Source organism: Ambystoma mexicanum, chromosome 10 (genome assembly GCF_040938575.1).
Source record: "Ambystoma mexicanum isolate Mex_15411 chromosome 10, UKY_AmexF1_1, whole genome shotgun sequence".
Lineage (NCBI taxonomy): Eukaryota > Metazoa > Chordata > Amphibia > Caudata > Ambystomatidae > Ambystoma > Ambystoma mexicanum.
Window position 1 is genome coordinate 1,523,311,418 of NC_090932.1, and position 24,780 is coordinate 1,523,336,197.

Genomic DNA, 24,780 nt, shown 5'->3' on the forward strand with positions numbered 1-24,780 from the left:
AGGCTGTTCAATTGCCATTCGTAACTGTCCGCTCCCAGCCTGCTGAGCACGTCTGCGTGGATGACAAATGAAGACACAAAGATTTAAGAAGAATCTGGGGAAAAGTGCATGAAATTACATGGCAAGGCCAAACCCAGGAGCGCTGGTGAAATCGGCCCGTTCCCGTCGACGCGGAAAAGGGGGCTGAGGAGTGTTGCCGGTGGGCGGAGTCAGGGTAGCGCATGCTCCCATGGCCGCACCCCTGCGTGACTCTAAATTTAAAGGGGAAGAAGGCTTTCTGGTGAAAAAGGTTCCGTCTCCTGTCCCTTGGAAGAGACGACCATGCAGTATGGAGGAAAGGGGACGGGACGTAAGATTACACGAGCGTACAGTTCTATAGTTGAAGTACAGATACATATACATATTGTCATTGCTTTTATTATTTTTGCCATTAGCCAAACGTAGCAATGCAGAAACCGCAAGGCACAAGTGATCCCGACCAGAGCTTGCAGATGCTTACACGCGAATAACCATATTGAACAGCCGGCGCACCTATGGGACTTCAAAGCACCAAGTGTGACTAAACTATGGAGATATAGCATAGCATGTACACTACAGAAACTGCATAAGGTTTAGGAAAATTACAGCAGGTCTCATGCCTATGAGCAAGAAACGAGCTGAGCCAAGCTGGACAGAGAGCAAGATATGCGAGACAGGACCCGCAGCCAAGGTCAAGAGATACTGATGACATTCCCATCCCCAGATGACAAAGGGACCAGCCGCAGAAAATACTAATAAATCCTCATAATTCAGAGCTGCCCAGCTCAAATTCATGGTCTCTAAACACGTGACGTGGCCAAAGCACACAATGGACAGCAATCGACGGTGGGATAGAGAGCCACTCCAAGCTGAAAACAAGTGCAGACCGCGACATTTTCTGCAACGTCCGAAGCACATTCTCATGAGCGAAAGGTGGTACACGCATGTTACAATGCAGACACAGCCATTGAAGAGGTGCACAGGGTGCTGTGAGATAGTTCAAGTCCCAGGACTGGGGGCGACAGCACTGACCAATCACGGTTTAGTATCTAGGGGTGGATGGAAGGGGGACACGGGCCAATGATGAGACCATTACTCTGCAAACAATGTAGAAGATACACGTCATGAGGACAGGACAGGCCAGCCAGCAGACATGCGAGGGCCAGTAGAATAACAGCTATAGTGTCCAATATAGGTAATAGAATACTCAATACCAAATCAGTTGGCCCAATAGGTTTTCTGGAGAGGAGCCCAAGCTGTGGCGTAGTACGGACTCCATCTGGAAGTAAAACCTGCCTGCGATCCGATGAAGGGCGAGATGTACATGAATATTTTCTGTTCCTGTGCTGATACCTGTTGATTTTGTCTGTAATAAACTGCAGTTTGAACTTGCCGTTGACAAGGTCCTCCGTGTATCCTGCGGGAGGGAGTTGGGCCCTCCACATCCGGGGTCTTTGTGTCCCTCTGGCATACCTGAGGGACTATCCCCAACATCCCCTTCCTGATAGGAACAGGAGAGGGCAATGAATGCTGGCTCTTGCTGTAACAAACTCCTTATTAGGAGTACATGAAAAGCAGCACCTTCATTTTTAGAAGCAGTTCAAATGCAATCAACAATTCACCATATTTCTTGCATCTACTGTGACCATCAGTCCTGTGACGTCACGCCAAACTCAGAAGGAGGTCGCAAATGGACAGTGATGCAACAAAAGTTGTAACAAAAGAAAGCCCCACATTTTTTGTTGGGACTACAGCCAATTAAAACCACGAATGCTCATCAGTGGCACGATCCGAGACAACATACACTGGAGATTGAAAGACTGATACTGCATCCACCGTGGCTGGTTCAATACAAAAAATGTGTTGTAGCACCTTCTCCTGCATTGTCTAGGGTGCAGAGATATCAAATGTGTAATGGAAAATACTTTACAAGGAAAATGAAAGAAGAAAAACTGTGCAGAATCTTTGGCAAGGTTAGGGAGAATAGCAACCACATCACAAATTCATCATAATAAAACTTCACACAAGAGAAAGCATTTGTCTATATTAGCAAAGATGATAAATTTGGAGAATCCAGACCCAATTTTAAGCAAAATCGGAGAGTGCGTTTTCTTAACACCTCATATAGCTCTAGTGATGGGGTTCCACTGAATATTAGAAATAAAATGAGCAAGGAGCCAATGTCCAGAGTACCAGAGGTGACACTCGCATTAACCGAGGGAGAGGATTTAGAGGTAACAATAGAAGGGTGAAAAACCAACAAGTCTTTTTTAGGAAGGGGAGAAAACCAGAGACAATGGGCACCAGAGCGGATGCAGACACGCAGCCATAGGGGCTGGTAGTGAATCTCTCTGATGTCCATTCGTCCAAAGAAGAAGAAGATGTGCTCAACAAAGGGCTTAATTTTGTGATATCTAAGTACCACAACCCTTTTGAATTTAGGATGGAATTCAATCGATTTATGCTTAAAGTACACCTGAGGGAGTTCTTCGAAAATAACCCTTTCAATAAAGGTGAAAACTGTAGTGGGCTCAGAAATCCATCTACTTTCTGTGCTCCATCTAATTCCTACTCTCCAGAATCCTTGGTTTTTGAGAGAAAAGTGATGGAGGAGATTAACATTCTAGAATCTAAAGGTATTCCACATCATTCTAACCATAGTAAATCAGAACAAATGATTTTGAAAGCATTAGGCACCAATGGAAAGATCATTATTCGCCAATCCGATAAAGGCAGCGCCATAGTGATATTAAACAGAACTGATTACATTGAAGAGTGTTTGAAAGTCCTATCTGATGTGGGTCACTATCAGAAAATAGACAAAGATCCTAGCAATGATTTGATTCTCATAATTAAAGAGAAGGTTACCAGAGCAGTTGACCTCCATATGATCAGTAAACAAGAAGGAGAGTACTTGATTAGTGACAATGGCAGAATACCCTATTCTACATTCGCCCTAAAATACATAAAAATCTGGTGAAACCCCCTGGGAGATCCATTGTCTTGGGTGTTAACTCCCTGCTTGAGCCATTTTCCAAATTCATGGATTACTATTTAAGACCTTTCATCCCCAATATGAAGAGCTATATAAAGGATACCATGGATGCCATCAACAGGATTGAGGGCAATGTATTTAATCCCAATGAAAACTTTATGTGTTTAGATATACCAACATACCTCAACTAGCAACACTAGAGGCAGTGGAGGAGACTCTACTGATGAGAAGATCAACATCCTGTGTCAAATTATTTTCTAAAATGGTGCACTGAAACGGCCCTGGCATATAATTTCTTCCAGTTTATGGGTCAATTTTATAAACAGATTGAGGGAACAGCGATGGGGGCACCTATGACCCCGAATGTGGCAAATCTATATGTCAATATGTTTGAGGAAACGGTAGTGTGCACTAACTTGAACCCATTCCAAGACAATATAGTTTGTTGGCTGCGTTATATAGATTACATCTTCGACATATGGCAAGGAAATGAAGAAGAATCAGTGTTTTGTGAATTGGTTGAATCAACAGAATAGGTACCTCAAGTTCACCAGTAACATCAGTAATGAACAGGTACACTACCTGGATATTTGTGTATATCATGATCAATGATCCCCGTTGATAAAACCATACACTAAAGATACTAACAAGAATGCATTATTGAACTTTAGCAGTCATCTGCTCTTCTGACAATTTTTGTGTTTGAAGAAGAACAGCAGCACTAACAAATCATATGAAAATGGAGCAAATAACCTAATGGAAAATTGGTCCATCGAGGGTACCCTGCCCCCATGGTTAAGAGAGCAGCTAAAAGAGCATTTAACAATAATTGAGAAGCACTATTGGACAAACCAATACAAGAAGAGGAAAAGACTAAAGAGACACCTCTCCTGTTCGTTAATACATTTAGTAATCTCTCATACAAAATTATTAGTATCATCAATAGAAACTGGAAAGAAATCATGACAAACTTAGTGGGTAGGCTGCTTGAAGCTTTTGGGAAGAGTACTACCCTACGAACCTAGTTATGAGGAATGAAGTTGTCAACAAGGAAGCGGCAATGCCAACAGACCAGCTTATGGGGCATCCTCCGTTATCAAGGCATTACCAGTTTGGTAACTTTAATGTGTACCCAAACTAAAAAAACTCAGAATGCAGATTTGGGTTTTGAGGAAGTGTGGAAACTCAGTGAGCAGACTAATTGCAACACGAGTAATGTGATTTACTTAATTAGATATCCTTGTCAGATGATCTATATAGGCAAGACAAACAGAAAATGTAAGACAAGGATGATCGAGCACAAAAGTTGTATAAAGAATAGAGTATAACAGGCTCCACTTGTTAAACATTTTTTGGAAAGTAAACATGGTTGCAATGACTTTGAATGGGTGATCCTCAAACAAATTACAGGGTTTACACAAGCAGAGATTAACAAAAGGTTGTTAAATTTGGAAGAAAATTTGATTTTCCTAACAAAAAGCCATATCGAATGTCTTAACGAGAACATGGAATCGCATAATGCATGAATAACTGAGACACTCAATCATCCTTGTACAACAGGAACGGTGTTGTGAACACCATTCATTACCTGTGGGAGTTTGGTGTATATCTGATTTGAATTTTCAGGACACATTTAGAGACCTTAATTGCACAACTTATTGTATACTGGTTGGCTTAACATATCAATGAGATGTACGTTTTGGAGCTTCCATGGCAACTAAAGTACTCTATGTATGCTGGGTATTTATTACTAATCATCTGCGCAGTTCTGTATGACAGCTCAAGTCTCCCTAATTGCAGAATTGGAAATGAGTAATATGCCATTAAACAATGTTTAAAGAAGAACCTTTTTCTGCACACTAGGTATAAATATGTATTTAATCAAAGGAGGTACTAATGTCACTATGGCATGCTGATTGGGGGATGGAATATAAGACCAACATTGGTATGTCCCATGAGACAGACTGCCTATTGGAATTTGGGTGGTACCTGGGGTAACCTTTTCTGCGCAACACATAGATTGTACATTTCTTTATAAAGAAGAAGGCTTGGTTGCAATCCATCAAGTTCTTCTCAGTCCCCCCCAAGTTGGCCATAATAAAGAACGTATGCTACTCTTTAATACATAGTGTGGGATGTAACACAGGACCACCTTGGTTTTGGATAGAAGCAGAAAATGGAAATGCAGCAGGACTACAGATTTAAGAGATTTTGTATTCTAGTTTCCATCAAGATAATGCCATAGTACCAGGAATGGGGTGTTTTCTTTGTAGTGAGGATGACCTGAATGTGTTTTAATTAGTTCTATTTTGGTCTCCTTAGTTTAGCCAACTCCGAACCACAGTTCCCAGGGATCTGAGGTCAGAAGCGTTACGACGTCACCGCGCTAGACGTTTTTGACACTTTTACGTGTGTGTGATGACGTCATGATGCAATTATGTCACGCAAAGAGCCGCATTTACTAATGCGGGCTTGTTTTCAAAATAGTAGGAGTTCCTCGCAAAGAGATCCGGGGTGACAAGAGCAAGAAGGGCAAAAGTGAGGACTTCTAGGATACTTAGACACACATAGAAAGGGACAGAGTGGCTACTCTTTGTTTGGCTGACCTATAAGTGTGGTCTTCTTGCATTGTTAGATCCAAAGAATATTGTTGTGCCTGAAATGCACAGTATAACACTGGCAGAACCAGATGAAGAGAGTGGTGCAAACCATTGACATGTACAAGTAAGTGGATTAGTTGGGATATTTACCTTACAGTGCTTTTTATCCCAGCATGCACTCAAGTTGACCTAGTTTCGGTCTGTCGGTTTAATTTTCAGAGAACAGCAAGAATCATTGTAGAATTAGTGTGTTACTCCAGATTATTACCAACTAGCAGGCGATTTTCTTATGTGGATGGGATAACTGATGAACCAGCAAAACGTTGGGTAAGAATCCTTTAACAGGGCAAGAAAAGTAGGTATTGTAGATACACAACAGAAAATCAGACTTAGATTCTAAAGGTATTAGGTTGGGAGAGAGAGGAAATATAGGCAAGAATTCCACATTCAATTGGAATCTGCGATCACAAACCATTCAAGGTTAAGAGACTCAGGGACAACTATCCCACGAGCCAGAGAGGTATGTGATTAATAACATGCTTTTTACCTTGGGGATTAGGGTTGTAAATTGGTCAAAGTAAAGATACCAGCATAGTGATACTTAACACTAATTAGTGCCTACTTTTTGATCTACAGGGTACCCTTTCACTGTTCAAAGATTCTTCTAGCTGATTTCAGAGCCACTTTGAATAGAATCGACACAAGACATTTCATACCCCTGAAGAATGTCCTACATTTTTTGTGTTTAAGGGACAGAAACTTGTTCAAGTTGGGAACCTACTGTGTATAGCAAATATGAAATAGCCAGAATTTCTTATGGCATAAGGATCTGTGTGTGAATAAGTTACACTTGTTTTAACCTAAGAGAAATCATATTATTAGGACCCATTTATATAGATACACTTGTGTTGTCTTTTACTTTTGTATTTGTTTTATGTGATATGATCATTTCTATTAATAATTCTATTGTGTGTGATTAATAAAACTTAAATTGTATCATAATGAAAAACATGGAATGGTATTGACTGTCAGACAGGACATCCATTTAGATAGGCACTTTTGTGTTATGGAACGTCTTTTTGTATAATACAAGTACTTCTCCATGGAGTAAGAAGTTGGGAATCCCCTACTGTGGTCTAAGCCGATCTGAGAATAGCGTAGTATCATCATAGATACAACAACATGGTCACTTGTGTCCTTCTCAAAAATTGAAAGTTAATTGCCTGATCCTGCTTTATTGGCCACATGTTCTATGCCTTGTATTAACTTTGACAACACTAGTATATATATTGCAGGGCCAATAACATCGATTTCAATTCTCAATCTGTGGTGCTTAGCCTACTCTCATAATAGACCAAATACATTTTCACAAGCCGTGATGGCCAAGGCTATCTGCGGCATCTACAACAGGGACTCGCAAAGCCAACAGTTGTGGCTTTTGTTTAGGCCTTTACCAGGCGCTGCCATGATGGTACCACTTGTGTCAGGATCTTGACGGCACAGATGGGCCCAAAAAGCTGAAGGGAAAAAAGTGCACGAGACAGGAGCATAAGGAATCCTGCCGACAAGAAAGAATTCTGTGAAAAACCAGAGGGTGTTTCACAACCTAGTAACCGGGGATCCTGTACTCGGGTAGCCAGGGAAAGGCCATCGCTTTTGGATCCCAACCCTGGGGGTGGACAAGCCAGGGAGGATCACTTGGGTAGGGGGCCTTCGGAGAGTTGCAGAGAAGCACCCAATGGTGAGACATGGTATCCCCCTCTTTCTACAACCCATCTAACACCTATCCCTGCTTATTTTATGGTCAACTACAGCTCCCATAATTGCTCCCCACTTTACCTTGACAACAGTACAACAGTACTGAGACGAGGAATGAGGTCAGAAAGATTACCTCCACTGACTTGCATTGGCTCTGTCCCTGTAATGAGGCCAGGCAGGGTCAGGCACGTAGTCCTAATAATGCACACCTGCCACTGGTTAACACTCCCTGTGAGGATAAAAGGTGGCGCACAGAGACACACTTTGAGTGAGGCTGGGTATGAGAACAAACAGCTCTTTTGGGCCCGATGCGAACCAGGCTGTGGATGTTGGAAGACCAACGGGCTGATTGTCAATTGCAAGGATCAAGAGAGAGCCAGGCAAGAAATCCACACTTTCGGGAAGCTGTAAGCATTCCAAGACCGAAACCGAGTGAGCGGAGGAAAGAAACCTTGAGGTTGCCAGAAAGTACCCTTGAACCTTCCTGGGTGAATGGCGGAATTGAGAAGGAGCAGAGTAGGCGTTGGTAACAGCCTTGACTGATGCACAAATATGATGAAAGAAGGTCAATTAACACGACCAGTGAGTTATCGAAAGCAACAAAAGTCTGATTTGTGATGAAAGAAAAATTAACTGCAAGAGGAAAGATTTGCGTGTGCCAGTAAAACGCGAAAGGATACAAAGTAACAGAGTGATCCTGCGAGGCGAAGTAGAACATTCAAAAGTCTCTTTGAAATGTTATCAGAGTTGAAAGATATTGCAGCAGGAACCAAAGGAAAGAAAGTAACAACGATCAGGAAAGAAAGTTGAATGAGAGGAAAGTGAAGTATGTGAACTCTGAATATGCCAAGAGGACAAATTATAAGAACTTTAGAAAAGGCCAAGAGGGCAAAACTAAACAGAATAAGAACTGCACGCCCCGAGAGGCATTGGTGAAAAAGAAATACCAAGAAGTGTTGGTGTTGCATATGAATTTGAAAAAGGGCCAAGAGGGCAAACTAAAGAGAATAAGAACTACAATTACCAAGAGGCATTGGTGTTGCAAAATAAGGAAGATTGTGGAATTGTTGGAGAGGTCAAGGTAGTCCCGCAGAGATCTATGTAAAATTCTTGGAATTTCCACAGTCTTCGACAGTGAAAATGATATCCAAGATAAAACATGGGTAAGGGAATCCTCACGAAGAAGAGACCGGCTTGAGCCCGGCAGAGGGAAGTCTGTGCAGAACTGTGAGACATTAAGAAAGTGAATGTGAACAGAGTTTTGATGACAAGGCGGACGAAGCCTAAGAAAGTGATTGAACTATCAGAAGTTTCACACCCAAGACTGAACTGTTGAACTATACCAGTAAGCCAAAGCGTGCCAGACTGATAAAAAGGATACGTCGATGGCACTGTTCTAAGAAACTTTCTAGACCCTGTGGGACTGAACGTGGGGAAGGGAGTTGCTACTTAAGTCAATCTGACATTTCTTTTGATACACCCTTAACACATTTGTCATTTTGAGAAGGAGGACAAGGTTAGGTTTTCTTAGTATAGGCCTTTTTATTTTGACTATACTGACTTGGACTTGTTATTTGTTTGTTGCTCGAGACGACTGCCATTCTAGAGTTAAGGCCAGTTAGGAATGCTACCAACCCAACCAAAAAGGTTTTCGAAATTTGTATCCATTGTGACTGAAGAAAGGAATTACACAAGCACAATTGAGGAAAAGAACAGTAACAGAAATATCCAGGAAAGAATAGGAAGTCAAAGAAAGCAATGTTCAGGGCAGAGATCTAGGAATGAAAGAGGAAAAGCAAGAACAAAAGAATTGAAGTCCAATGGTACAGGGGACTGAAACGGCGGACCAGAAACTAAGGGCCGGAATCAAGCAGTGGACTGAACTATAGGAACAAGAAAAACAGGGCAAACTCTAGACTAGAAAAACAATGACTGAACTGCAACCTGGTAACAAGGAATTCAAAGAACTGTACATTTAGACTGGAACAACAAGTGCAAGACTGCAGACAGATATCAAGGAAACTCAGGACTGGAGACTTGGAAGCTAGAGCCAGGTATCACAGACTATGGCCATAGAACAAGGAACTGCAAGCAAGGAACACTATAATAGGTGGTCGAGAACAAGGAGCTGTAGACAGGGAACAGAAGACTGCAAGCAGGGCTGCAGTGCAGGAAGCACAGAGGTGCAGGGCAGAAGGCAGGGGAGTGTAGAAAGAGTAGCAAGGCTGCAAGGCAACCAGCATGGGGCACTGGATTAGGGAGGCCGCTCTGGAAGCACCAGGAAACAGAAGAAATCCAAGGATCAAAGCAAAAAGGGCTGGGAGCGAACTCAATGCAAGAGCCCTATGCTCATTGCAGGCAGAAGCTTAAATACTGACCTGCCCTGTGCAGAAGCAGACTCATTAGCAGCACCTGGAGAGCCACACCTGAAGGGAATCTGCTTCCTGCCCCTCTGGACCTGGGAAAGTGAAAGCAGCACTGATCGCTAAGGCTTCTGGAGATTGTGGTTCTAAGACTGCTTCATAGGAATAGCCAGCAAATGAGAACTGCTACAAGGTGCATTATGAGATATATAGTTTGTGAAATTAAATAAGTACCCAAGTCTTGCAAACAGAAAATAAAGATATAAATATGAATAGGCACTGTCTGGGGAGGATTATGGTGATGAATGAGTCCCAAATACTCCAAGAGTGACAATTGGTGCTCCAGTGGCACAGTCGTGACAAACTGGTCATAAGATGGCAACAGCTGGAAAATAGTGAGAGCTCCTAGGGAAATGATATCAGTGCCTGACAAATGCTCACGCAGCACCATTGGTTTTGCCAATGCTTGTTTTTAACATGCTTTCAGTGTTAAGAACAGATTGAGGATGCACATGTTGCTTATAAATCAAGTGGCTGATTATTGTACCAGGAGGTCATTTAGAGCAGCAATTATGCTATTAACTCACAGAAGACAGTTAAACAAATAACACAAGCAGGGTGGGGTGTTTACAGCAAAGTTTGATGTTACTGAATGCCAGCGCTAGCTGAACGATTGGAGGAGGGTGTGTTTTGGGCAGTGGGTGGGCCTGGACACAGGGATTAGCTGGGTCATGGGTAGTGAAAGGGTGGATAAAATACACTAAAGCACCACCTAATAGTCAAAACTAAAAAGGGTATTTCTGGATCACTCACTTTAAAGAAACAAACTACAACACAAATTCCAATGGCTGAAAAGAGCAAGAAACAAAGCATGCTGCCCACCCACTTCAAAGTTGTACACACATTTTATAATAATAATCACGAAATAAATGAAGGACTTGCAACCGTGCAGTCAGGTCACTAGAAAACCAAATCTATAAAAGAAGATTGTACGTGAGCAGTAACTTACCCATTGTTTTCGTGCATGGTTCCGCCTTTTGAAATACAGAATTAATTTTTTCCGCATTGCCTGGTTTCTGTAGTGAAAAAAAAAGATCACTTAATATACATGTATACTGTTATTATACCTCCAGCATCCCCCATAGGGTGATTACCAATTATCACTGTAGTTTTATTTTACAGGATGGAACATAAATGAGCAGGAGGCGAAGCTTGCTCTCCCTTCAGGCCCTGCTTTTGGTGTCAGGACAGCAAAGTTATCCAGGGAATGGCAGGGCACAAAGGAAGTCTGCCCTCTTAATTGTAATTTTTATTAAGTTAGCTTATAGCAGTCATTGCAAATGGAGCATGTGCCACGCAATATCCTTCATAAAGAGAAGGAAAAATCCTTACCTCGTGCAGCAGCCACACGCGAGGATGCGATGGCAACTCAAGAATAGTAGATCAAAGTGGGCATGGTTTACCACGTAAACCTACTGCATTAAAAAAAGGCAGTTGTGTGGCATTTGCTACCCAAAGCCAGCTTTTAGGGCCTAATCGGGGGTCTGCAACATTTAGCTATCCAAATGTTCCATCAGCCTTTACCAGCAAAGCCAAGGGTGAGGGGGTTGTAGTCCAAAACATCTGGCGAGTCACAGGTTGCAGACCTCTAGTATAAACCCTTCTTCAGAAGGCAGCCGTAAAAGAGTCAAGGTCCGAAGGCAGAGGCAACCAGATTATCTCCAATCACTATACAATAATTAGTCCTATCAATGGATTCCACGCGTTTTTTAATAAATACTTTCTATTAATAGATCACAAAACTACGGTCAAAATGATGAAATGAGGTCGGAGATGAAGGTCTTCTTCCCTTGTTACGAATGCTAAAAACCCTCTTGTTTTAATGAACATCTGACATTTTATCCAATCCATTTTAAATGACAACCATTTTGATTTAATTGGGTCATGCAATGCCTTTTGTTCCATGGTTCGACGACAGATCAGCACAAAAAGCTCACCATACCCTAATCTCGACATCAAATAAACACCCCTGTACCTTAATGTGCTCACAATCTTCATTCTAGAACAGTAGCAACAGAAGAATTGGCCTAAACCACTATCAAGCACCGTCAGCCTTTTCTAGCTCTAGTTTAGTGCCAGTCGTAGGGTTTTTTGCACAAGTGCTCTGTGGTGGGATGTACCGGTTGGGGTGCTCAGAAAATCCCTATAATAAAGAGGGGTTCATATTGCGTATGCTATATATGTGACTGGGGGAAATTGGCTCGATGTTGGAATTTTATATGTATCCAGTATAGTTAAATGTGAATGAAATATGTTACTTCAAACGTTACTTTGAGTTTGAATCAATACTTATTGGATTTGCATGTGCGTAGAAAGATAAATGCCAAAACTGTCAAATGAAATATACACATGATCCAGATATGGTGTGCTATGAAGTGTTTAGAAGCTGGGCGACGAGGAGTTTCATAATGTGCATGCGAGGAAGCAGACTTGTCATGGAGAACCAACTGTAAAGAAGAGACAATATTTACTTAACATGCATGCACACTGATATACATAGACAGGGAATTTATAAATTCACACGTAGTGCGTTATAAATTGATTAGACTGTTTAACAAGGAGTTCTCAAGGTGAATTCTGAGCGTCTGGGAGCAAAAGGTTTTGCAGGGTTTGAGGGAAGGAGAAGTAATTTTTAACCAAGCAGTGGCGAGCCGACAAACCGACGGGGGTGTTTATTGCCTAGTAGTTTCGCAGAAAGCAGATGTAAAATCGTTTAAGTGCAGGAGAGTTTGCAGAGGGGTCTGACCATTTGTTTTGACCATCAATAAATGTGGGGTGAAGTGACAATCGAGGCCAGACTGACCGATACGCCCTGTGTTTCGATTGTTTTTTCAGGATGTGGCCAGACACCATGAGTGTTAAATTGGTAGTCGTATAAATTACAATGTTCCAATAAAACCAGTAAGGTGGAGTGGGTGAGATGGTTTGACAAGTTCAAAGAGAACCAGTTTATTCTGCACTTCCTCATATCGAAGTACCCGTGCAAACAATGTGCAATTTCATTTAGGTTTAAGAGGTCTCGAACCAGCTGTGTCTTGTAATGAATTATGTTTGTACGTGAATGAGTAACTGTATGATGAGGTCATGACCTGCCATGATTATGAGTCGGTGACCCATCCACTTCCTATTTTTTCTCACCAATGAACTAAGTTATTTTTAGTGTAAATATGAAGGTGAACTAGTACAGAGGATGAACCCGTCCTCTATACCAGCTCATAAACATCTACTTCAATTGTGTGATATTGATATCTGTTCTATGTAAAGTGCTTAGGCATAAGCACAATATAAATAACACATCTTTATCAATAACCCCCCTTCACCAACAAACCACAGAGTACTAAAATCACTAGAATATAGATGGAGAAGATGCTGAGGACCCTCTAGTGATCATTACCCTGGTATACGTTGCCTAAGGAAGACACTGAGCATTGTGGCGGAATCTTGGGTGGGAACCATCAAGCTTTGTAAATGGTTATGGCCCTCTGCTGGCCCATTGTGTACTGTTGTAGAAAATGCAGCTCAAATAGTGGCCTTAAAGTGAAATAAAAGTCTGGGATTTAATTACAGTCATGTCTATTGGGTCCCAAGCACATAGCAGGATGCACATGTGTATGATCAGTGCTTGAAATTGGAGCAGATACACACCAGTCTAGGTTTAAGGGGTTGGGACTCAGCACCGACCACGTCCAAAATAATTTCTCATGCAGGCAGTGCTACATGCCCGATTTCTATTAATCTAACTCTGTATCCCTCTCAATCTGTGTTGTTCTCCATTTGACTGAATTTCTTGAACTTTACCTGGTAATTTGGTAGTATAACTTAACCCTGGTTGGACCTTTTGGACTTCCTGTCATCAAGTTGAAGGGACCTCCCCCCAAATCCTATGTCATCTTCAAGTACCTTGAAAATCCTTCCCCAACCTCCCACTAATCAAGGAGCTGTTCCAACACCCTGTTAATGCGATTGTCACATTTCTTGCCAATTTGTTAATGTAAAACATGCACCTGTAAAATACCAGCAGCATGTTCCCTTTTCTTGATACCAAAGGCCATTTGGTGAAATGTCTTTAGAGGTTATAAATTGGCTGCATGCACGCACATGGGCTGATGCCTTTGGCTTGCATATTGCAAGCAGGCATATCCATGTTTCGGAGTGTATGCAGTGGTACAAGGCATTGGTAGGTTTGATCCTGCCCAAATCAGGCATTAACCTTTTGCAAAGTGAAAGTCGTCGTGATGTATTGCTTTGACTATATATGTAGAAGCACCTGAGACCAGGGGAAGTAGTCTAAGTTCCGATTGGTACGCCCAACGTCTCCTCAGATGGAGATGGGGACAGATGCAAGTGGATCTAGGTCACCTGGCCTAAGCTCCGCCCACCTGGTACCTTCCTTCACCATCACTGTCCTGTGGCCAATGCTGTATTTGACTTTTATGGTCTTCATTCATTCACGGTGAGTCACTTTTTCTCAACTCTCATGCTGGACTTCCTTTGCATCTTGTACTCATGGTGACCCTGAATCATGTTGTTCCCATCGTCATCTTGTATCCTAGCTTGCAACATTATGTATTACTACTGACTTCTGCAATTGTATTCGCTCTCCACTCTTGCTTCTCCACTCTTTTTGACTGCTTACTCTCTTTTCTCTCCTCCTTTCCCTTCTCCCTTTTCCTATCTCCTCCCCTTACTTTCTTCCATGCACTTACTCTATCAGAATTGTCCCTGGACCTAATATGATAGCAACCTCGTCTGTTTCCTCCACCCGCCCATTACTGTTTTTTTCCCTCCCGACCACCCCTCCAGCACCATCCGAAATGTCGTCAGGCCTAGTATGATAGTTGCTTGTTTTGTTCCTCCCCTCCCTTTCTGCACCCCTCTCACTCACCTTTTGTTTTTCTCCGGCTCTACCAGAAATGTCATCAGGCCTAGTACGGTAGTCCCCTCTCTGTTTCCATTTCCTTCCCACTCTCCCCCTCCCTTCCTCATCTATGTCTTAGCTCTTGCACTATCTGAAATGTCGTCAGGCCGAGTACGATAGTTAATTTCACATCCTTACTGTTCATGGCCTGTAAGAATGTAGTTGTATTTTCCCTTGTTCCCTCCCTTGCCTTAAGCGCTTTGAAACACATTGTGTATAGGCGCTATATAAATAAACAATCATATCGTATCGATCATATCTCTTATCCATGAATCACACTGCATAACAGTTCTTCCATTGTGAGCCCTGTCCATTTGAGGATCCAGGATCTTGACAGCTTGAACTGTCCAATGAAAACCCAGAGAATTAAAAATGTGCCAATGCTGGACAATATGCATAGTCTTATATCCACATACACACAACCTTACAAATATGTATTATCCAGATAGTGGAAACTCATTGCATATAGCCGGTTTGCACAGCACCAGATATGCACACCTGGCAGGGGGCAAGGAAACATTGCATGTGTAACAACATTGGGTCATGACTGGTAACATTGATAAAGTCATTGGTGATGGTGAAAAATGATATAGTCAAGGTGGGCAGAGCTACTATTAGACATAGGATACAGCACGCTGGAGACTTATGAGATATGAAGTTCATAAAGCACAGGATTACTCAAACATACGTGTAATACAGCCTGACAATACCATTAAGGGATCGCAAGAAGTTTGGAATGGCAGCTTCTTTAGTGGAGCTGATGCAGACCAGCCTGGCACAGCTCCCAGGTGTCTGGGGACCCGGTGGCAAAATACACCCTGATCAGAATTCTTTACAAATGATTTAATTTGTTGGGTAGTGAACACTGACAGTTACAAACAAAGCAATCAATAGAATGTATGGTTTCACTCACAAAGACAAAATCAGGATGTGAGATTCTTTTCTTACCACATGCAATGTGAATTAGCGTGTTTGTTCAGTAAGCCAATCATCAACATAGCCCCACAAACCAAAAAGAGCATGCAGGATTACAAATATTCTTGCAACCATTGTTTAGTACGTGATGGGCTCATTGTAGAGGGATAAATCACGGAAAAGTGCATAAAATTAATGCATTCGAAAAATTGGCAAATCATTTAACCATTCATTGCCTGGGAGTATTACGAACATGACTCAAGTAGAAAGAATCACAGGGGAAAAAGCATTATCCTGCAACTCTTCCAAAAAATCAAATGATCAAATTGAAGTCAATCTTAAAGTACTAGTGAAATTGAAACCACAAATGTATTCTATTTAGTGATTGCTTAACATGTGTCTATTAACAACAATGGATACATTTGGAAAGAACCTGCCTCAGGCTACATTATCTTAAACTGGGCTGTCACAACAGCATTCACGTTTGTAGCTGTGCTATTTACAGCTTTCTTGACACAGATTATCTCACAAACGGGCACGGAGTGCAATACAAAGTCACAGGCGAGGAGGACAAAAATGTATGGCAGGAGGTCCACACAATCCTCCTCCAGAAGAAAGAAGCTGCAAGGAGTAATATTAGATGGACACAACTTTCTTCAGAGCTTCACTAAAAAGGCTGTGGGTGCTATCATCTTACAATTTAGGCAATGCTTTCATTTTACACTAACCATGTTTGTGAGTACCAGTTCTCTTCTTCAGCTTGGAGAAGTCCCATTACTCAATGCTGGAAACAATTAGAAGTGACAGCCCTCAAGAGCTGGCTAGGACTGGCACATTTAAAGCACTGTTTATTATAGTATAATATTCATTTTCAATTACTGTACTTCCATCTATTTTGTTTAACCAAAAGAATGTGAAATAAAAAGGAGAACCAACGTCTCATCCACAGTACCACAGTCTTTTGCCATGTTTTCACTTAATCACTTCACTTTGAATAAGGCAGTGATTTAATTAATTTGAATTGAAATATGCTCGAACATAGTTTGGTGTTGAATTGTGCAGACCGTGCATTAACCTCACCTCCAGAAAGCACAGCCACATCACAAGAGAGGCCACATAGAATATCGGGATATATTGTGTTCGAAATTGTTATGAAAGGAAAGCCTCAAAAGCACTTCCAGATAGTCCTAGACCCATGAACTTCAAAGACTCCTGTCTCACATTCATAATTTCAGGCCTCTTGTAGAATCCATTAGCTAAAAAACATAGGACTGTCATATGATATTCTTTGCACAACAAAAGAAACCCTGCCTTAACATGTGTTCATATCAGTAAAGAGAATGTGCTGTGGATCTATCAACCTTGACCTCTATTGGTCAAAATCTGGATCTCTTCACTTGCAAATTGAAGAAAACGTTTCTGGATGGTAATTGAAATAAAACATTGAATACTTTGAAAAATCATATCTTTTGAAAGCAAGGTCCCTTCAACGTAGGCCCACCATGAACTTGTAGATAAGAAAATGTGTTTTTCAGTCAATTTAAAATGTGTATGGAGTGTAAAGAAAACATGTTCTAATCAATAGGAAAATAGTTTATCTCTGCCAATCTGCATCTCATAGGGAAGGCAGTGCATATAATTGTGCACATTGACCTACAGAGCCTGATGATACTGATTTTATTTTTCTTGCATGTTCACATCCAGAGTTACATGGCACAAACAAAATGACCATTTTACACTAGCAGACAAGAGACTGGTGTAAGCCACACCTCAGTCATAAGCTCAGGGGAGGAATCAAAGAAATATAATAGCATGAACAGAGAATTGCGGGATTAATATTGAGAGCGGAATACTGAAGCATATTTCTGGGCGGAGATGGCCAAGGGCAAGAGGATTGAGCCCACCTGAGGACTGAACCTTATGCAGACTGAAGACAGAACCATTGAGAGAGGGATGGCCACCTCTGCTTGGAAATTGTTTTCTATACAGCTAGCTTTAAATAGGATCTTGTTGACTGAATAATTTCAGACTGACTGGGTCCCTGCCGATTCTCCAGAAAAGAAAAAACTATCTCAAAAGAAGAACTCTGAGATAACCGTAAATTTGCCCTCTATTATCCATGTTAAAATTCTGGGAATCAATGGGGCTGGGAATCAAAGGGACTGTCAATTTGACAAAGACACAGGTGTAATATTAGACAAAATACCCTATAGCTCCAATTTACATTGAATACCCACTGAGCTGTATCCCTTAAATTCCTCAAAGCCCAGTGCATTTTGTATTAAGAGGCACCATTTAAATCTGCATTTGAAATGCAGACTAGCTTGTAAAATTAAGCACCATTAAATGGAATCATTGCTGTTGTAGAGTCACAAAACCATAGTGTAAGTCATGACACACAATTGTCTAATGTAATGTCAAGCGATAAGCAGCCGATGTAATTCTGGTCACAAATTAGATGTTTCCACAGCCAAAATTAATACAGATAATTCATTACAGTCCTAGAAAATCGTGCAAAGTTTTAATCCTCTGCAGTCACTTATCTTTAAATGCACAAGCAGACGTGTGTAAGGTGACAGGGCAGGGGTGCTGTAAAATTGTACCTTTACTAAAGAATATTGCATCGCCAACCCCAAATGTATAGAACTGTAGGAAAATTAATAGTCTATGGAAATCTGTATACACACGCACACACGTGTATTTAAAACTGCACACGTATTTAAAGTGACATCTGCACATGTAGATTAAAGCGGAACGGACACACACACACACGTGTACGTTAAAAGCTACCTACACATGTTCAGAGAAGACTGCATGCTCATTCGGAAAAGATTGCACGAGTTCAGAGCAGAGTGCAAAACATCCTAGAGAGGATTATTTTCTGAACCCAAACTTGTAGGAGTCAAATGCAAGCGGACCAGTGTGTACATTTAAATAACCTACACGTAGCCAACACAGTCACACCACCACATATATAGAGGGAAACTAGAATGAATATATGTTTTTAAATGTTATTTAGCCTTTCTCTGAAACCATACAGAGGGCTCCGGCCGTGCAGCGCGTTATAAGAATTCAAATAAATAAAATACTTGTCTTGATAATGTAGGATGTTGAATTAGTTTCATGTACAATTGCATACGCTGGCTGAAAAGCAACAATGTTATCATTGAAGTAAAACTGTGCTGCCTAGATAATAGTGATCATAGAATGAGCATTTAAGATGCCTAGTATTTTTTTTAGTACAGCATATATATACCTAGAAGCAATCCTGGAAAAGAATGCTTGCATGAGAACCAGTAATGAGATTCATGTTGACGGGGGAACTTCGTTTGGTTGACTAGGTTTTTATGGATACATAACATTGTAGTGATTTCCTTGGCAAAGCTGGAGACCACCTTTATTTAAATTTGAGTCCATTTCTTTAAATAAATGATTTTTGCACAACACACAGTCTATTCTTCTAGCCCGACATTGTGGGACGGGACTTTATCTCACAGGGCATGAAATCACTTGTGTCGCCCTAGCAGAACCTATTAATCCGATTAATATTTGTACAGGACAATGACACGCCAAAAGCCAAAGAGCTGGGAACTGTGAAGAGAATAAATGAAAAGCATGGGATTCAGGCGCCTTCTGTAGTCAGAGCATGCATTCCACACTTTCTGGCCTACGTGCAGTACAGAAGACGCCACCAGCCACTAAATGGCGCGTACCGCCTCCCAGTTCTGTCCTACGTGATGGTGAATAAATAGGGTGACCAGATTTTCAAAATAAAAACCCAGGACAGGACAGGCCACCGACATAGAAGTAGGACTACAATTTCGCGGGTCACTGACACAAAAGTAGGACTACATATCGTAGCACTGATAAAGACAAAAAAGGGACTACAAACATAGCACTTATGACAGTGAAGTTTGGGGGCGGTCACAGCAGATCAAATGCTGGATTAATGTACACATACCTGTGAAGCCACTATGTGGCACGGTTTTCTGTTTTTAGAGTGAATTCTTGGGGATCCACCTGTACAGAGAGGCAACACATAAAAGCCTCGACCACGGGCACGAACGGTTCATTCTTTTTCTTCCGTGGCTGTCGCAGGGGAAGAGAGAAGTGAAGGATCAGAAGAGAGGACAAGAGATCTGGAAGTGTAGAAGGTAGAGTTGGTGGAGGGGAAAAGAGAAGTGTAGAATCAGAAGAGCGGTCGAGAATTCTGAAGGTGTAGAATGTGGAGGGGAAGAGAGAAGTGAAGGATCAGAAGAGCAGCCGAGAGATCTGAAGGTGTAAAATAAGAATGTGGTGGAGGGGAAGAGATAGAAGTGAAGGATCAGAAGAGCGGTCGAGATATCTAAAGGTGTAGAATGTGGAGGTGGTGGAGGGGAAGATAAGAGAAGTGAAGGATCAGAAGAGTGTGTGTATGAATAAAAGAAAATAATGTAACAGTTCCCACATCATTTATTTTGATAGAGTAAGAGCAAAACATTATTGAATAAATAAAACTACTGTAACTATACCCCTTAATAATCACGTATTGTTCTGAAAGTCCTGGAGTCCGTCACAAAGTGAGGCGATCAGAAAGAGCAGAACGATGGATCGAAAATAATGAAAGCACGCATTTCAGCATTCACAGACTCTGACCTCAACTGAGGTCACAAAGCAGTGCTTAGAACCAGAACGGTAATTGCACGAGTTATTTGTCGACAGCCCACCTCTGCCTTCTTCAGGTATTCACTGTGTATGTCTCAAAGGCACAATGCGTCACAGGTACAGGACGTGCTGCAGGCGGAAATACACCGGTAACATTGCATTCCACTTAAGGAAAGTGACGTGGGCCAAGGAGCGGCCTAGTCCCAGCAAGAGACCTGAATAAGTCAATTACGAACTGCTAGCCTATGTTATGTTATGAGCACTTGTAGCGCGCAAGTTCGCCAGAAGGCAACTTGGCGCGTGGATGCAGTTGAAAGGAAATACCAACCCGGGCTAGAACAGAAAGGTTTTAAGGTGGCAGCGAAATTGAAGATGTTGCGGATACGTCTCAAACTCACCGGACGGGCATTCCACAGTTTACTGGCCGCCACTGAAAAAGGCCGACCGCCCACTCTACTAAGGCAAAACCTAGGGACAACAACCAAACAATCATTAGAAGAGTGAAGAGCCCTCACAGGGACATAGGACAAAATTGTGTCCTGAAGAAAGTCTGCACCAACTTTAAAATAGGCCCGGTGTACAAGACAAAGTGACTTGAAAATAATCATTTTATCCAATGGAAGCCAGTGGAGGATGTTTAGAACTGGGCTGATATGGGCGCCATTAAGCCTGGTCTCTTCTATACTACCCTGTAGCCCGTAGTTCCATAGGGCCCGGCTAGTGGGAGCTATATGCTTGTTTTGTTATTTTGCTTTTATATAGCGCTCTATATATCATTGGTATGACCTTAAAGCGCTGGTAGGTTGAACGCCCTTGGGGGACCGCAGTTCAGGTCAGTTAAGAGAGTAAGGTGTCATAGGGTGCTTGGGTGCACCAGTTATGTGTCCAGCTGATGCAATTGTCTGATGGTAGCTGCATCCTAGCATTAGGTGTAGTGGTATTGATATCAGTTGAATGTGTGCAGTCTGGAGGGTGGACATCAAGACTGGGTTCTGGCTGCGTTAGGCCCGTGTAGGATGCTTATGTGTGCAGCTAGGCCGGTTTTGTCATGGGGTGTAGCTGCGTTTTCTTAGAATGAGGTGTTCATGGGGTAATGTTCGTCTGTGAGCAGCTCGGCCGAAATTGATCGAGGGATGTAGCTGCACTCTAATTGTGTGATGATGTAGAGTCGAGAGTAAGCATAGTGCTATGGGTGGGTGTTTTCCGTGGAGTCAAGATTTTTAGTACGCTTGCTTATAGTGACTAAGTAGTCGTATTCTATGGCGTCATTGCTCGGGATCTCATTGAGCATTAATCGTCTGGATGCGAGGTTCAATCGCTTCAGGTGGTCCTGGTCGGTATTACGGAAAGAGCCACGTTTTTAGAGCTTTGCAGAACGTCAAATGGTCTTGGGTGTGTCGAATATGTGGGGGAAGCGAGTGCCACAGAGTTGGGGTCAGGGTTGAGAAGGCGGATCCACCGATCCTGACAGAATTAAAGGTTGGAATCCCTAGAAGGAGGGTGGTGCTCGATCTTAGGGTGCGGGGTGGGAGGTATGGTTTTATCTTTTCTTGTAGGTACAACGAGACGGTCTTGTGCACTGCTCGGTTAGTGATGCAAAGGGTCTTGAAGGTAGCCCTTCATCTGACTGGGAGCCAGTGAACTGTTCGGAAAGCTGGTGAGATGTGTTCTCTTAGACCCAGTGCAGGGAGCTGTTTTGCGGCAGCGTTTTGGGCTCTTTGGAGTTTGTTGAGTTGGTATGCCGAGCTCCTAGGTATAAGGAGTTGGTATAGTCCAGTCTCGACATCACAATAGACATGATTGCGGCAAGTCTGTTCGGGTAGGAGAGGTAGGGAAAAATGCATCTGAGAAGTTTGAGGTGGTAGTGACAGCATTTTGAGATGTTGATCTGACAGGAGAGGGTTAAGTCTGAGTCCATAGTGCAGCCTAGCCTTTCCACTATATCGGAGGGGCGGAGGAGGGCCAAGGGACGGGGGCCATGGGAGTGGATGTGATAGAAGGGCAGTATTGCCACACACCAGGATTTCAGTATTACCAGGGTTCAAAAGGAGGTGGTTTATTGTCATCCATCGGTCAATATCACGGAGACAGGCTTCAAGGTCGGGAAGGGGGTTGGTGCCTGACTTGGGAATTCTTAAGATAATTTGGGTATCGTCAGGGTAGTTGTAGCAGGATATGTTGTGCATGCAGATGATTCCTGGTAGAGTGGTTGTATAGAGGTTGAACAGGCGAGCAGGCAGGCATGAACCTTGGGGTACTCCAGTGTTCACCGGGCGAGCAGTTGCGACATAAGGGGAGCAGAGAGTTATTTGTTTCCTTTTGCTGAGGAAGGAGACGATCCATTTGAGAGCAGTGCCACGGATTCCTAGGGAGTGAAGGCGTTCTAGGAGGATGGAGGGGCTAACCGTGTCAAAGACTGCACAGACATTGAGGAGAATAAATGCTGCGCAGCGTTCAGAGTCTGCAGTGACCTTGATATCTTAACAGATCGATATTAGAGTGGTTTCAGTTCCATGTCGTGGTCTGAAGCCAGACTGTGCGGGTCGAGGAGGCAGTTGGATTCTAAAAAGAGTTATGCAGAGAGTAAGCAGTCCAGTCAATGAGTTTCGCAAGAAATCTGGTGTTGGAGATCAGTCTGTAATTCTTGGGGTCAAGTGATGGCTTCTTTAGAAGTGGCTTGATATGCGCTATTTTGAAGGCATCAGGGAAGATGCAAGAGGTGAGGGATTCATTTAGAATTGTTCTTGCATGTTTTCCTGTGCAGATAGACGAGAATATTTTGTTCAGGACAGAGGCGGGGCAGGGGTCGAGGGGCGACCCAGAGGGTTTGCTGGCTGATAATAGGTCAAGGAACTCTTCTTTGGAGATGGGCTTGAAGGAGTCGAAGATAGGAAAATTGGGTGTTCGGGCAATGGGATCAGGAGGGGGGTCGGTGATGGGGGGAGGGCCAGTTTGATGTTAAGGGATGTTGTCCTGTCAAGAGCGGGGATGTAGAAGTGTAGGTAGAGGGAGTCACAATGTGATTGAGTGGTGGGGGGATTGGGTAGAGGAGCAAGTGGGTTTGACAAATTCTAATATGATCATGTGGAATTCTTTGCTGCGGTTGGCCCAGTTAAGAATGTGTTTATTGTAATAGGCTTTTTTGGCTTTGCGGATTTCAGCTTTGTAGTTACGGTGGTGCAAGGCGAACATGGATCTGCAGAGATTGGATTTAGATGCTCGCAATTTGCGTTCAAGAGAGATTTTGTTTTTTGGCATCCTCAGGAGGGTGTGAACCATTTGGCGGATGGTCCATTGCGTGAGGAAGGGAAGAGGTAGAAATAAAGACAGACACCAGGGTAAATAAAGTATTTCAATAAATGTGTGTTGTGTGTGAGAGAGAGAGAGAGAGAGAGAGAGAGAAAGAAAGAAAAAGAGAGAAAGAAAAAGAGAAAAAGAGAGAAAGAGAAAGAAAGAAAAAGAGAGAAAGAAAGAAAGAGAAAAAGAGAGAAAGAGAGAGAGAGAGAGAGAAAGAGAGAAAGAGAGAAAGAGAGGACACACACTCTGGACTAAACCATCCAGCCTACTATGGGGTTGGATGAAATGTTTAAAAGAAGAAAGGAATAGAACAGATCTCCCCTGCCCAAGAAATGGATGAGCAGAGGAGAGAAAACAATCCAAAGAGGATTTAGAACAAAAGTACCGTTAGAAAAAGGCTGTTTGAAGGGAGAAGGAAGAAAATGTAGAGGAGCAGATGTACACGTCATCTCTAGCTCCCGCCCCCTCACTTCCGTCATATTGGAATAATAGTTGAAGAGCCCTATGTGGGACACCAGGTATTGTCCCAATACCTCATCGAATGTATGAGAGAAACCCAAATCAAATGTACCCACAAACTGAAAGGGTAGTGGGAGATTTGCAGGAACCACTAAGCTTTGAAGAGCTACAAGTGAAATCGGACGAGGGCAGAGTGGCGTCATGAGGGAAAGATAGGAGGACCCACTGAAACGATATGTAAATCCCTAAAGAATGAAGATGTAACTGAAGTAACAACAGAAACATGTAGTCTAATATGAAGAAACCATGTGCACCAAAGAAATAAGTGAGTAGAGCCAAAAGTAATGTACATACGCAGCAACGCAAGGTAGATGAGACACAAAGTAGCTTGCTGCAGAAGAAAATGTAACATGACTAAAGCAACCATGAGAAAAATACGGACGCCGGACTCGTATTGAAACCAATCAAGCTACCCCAGAGACAGACCAGGGCTGCAGAGTCAGGAAACGCTGGAAAAACAGCTTTGTAAGAGAAGTAAAGAGAATTGGCCTAGGATCAAGTATGCCACATCAAGTAGTCATTGCAATGTACAAAAGGAAGTCAAGAGGATGAGCTATGTACGCAAGACATATTTCTCTTGGATTAAAGAAAAAAACATCTGCAAGTGCCAAGTACTGGACAATCAAGGATGCAGAAAGCTTATGTGAGGTAGAGCAACGAAGTCTCCAGAGGTCAAAAGGAGAAATGACACCC

The 24,780-nt window shown here is 42.5% G+C and overlaps 1 protein-coding gene across 5 annotated transcripts in view; it reads right to left on the reverse strand.

The window, feature by feature from the left end:
* NCOR2 (nuclear receptor corepressor 2) overlaps positions 1 to 24,780 on the reverse strand; it is a 2,813,293-nt gene that overhangs the window by 1,677,459 nt on the left and 1,111,054 nt on the right. For all 5 annotated transcript variants that reach the window (XM_069619703.1, XM_069619702.1, XM_069619704.1 and 2 more), the window contains exon 9: positions 10,744 to 10,810. In XM_069619703.1, the coding sequence (XP_069475804.1) occupies positions 10,744 to 10,810 (67 nt within the window). The remainder of the gene's footprint in view (positions 1 to 10,743; positions 10,811 to 24,780) is intronic.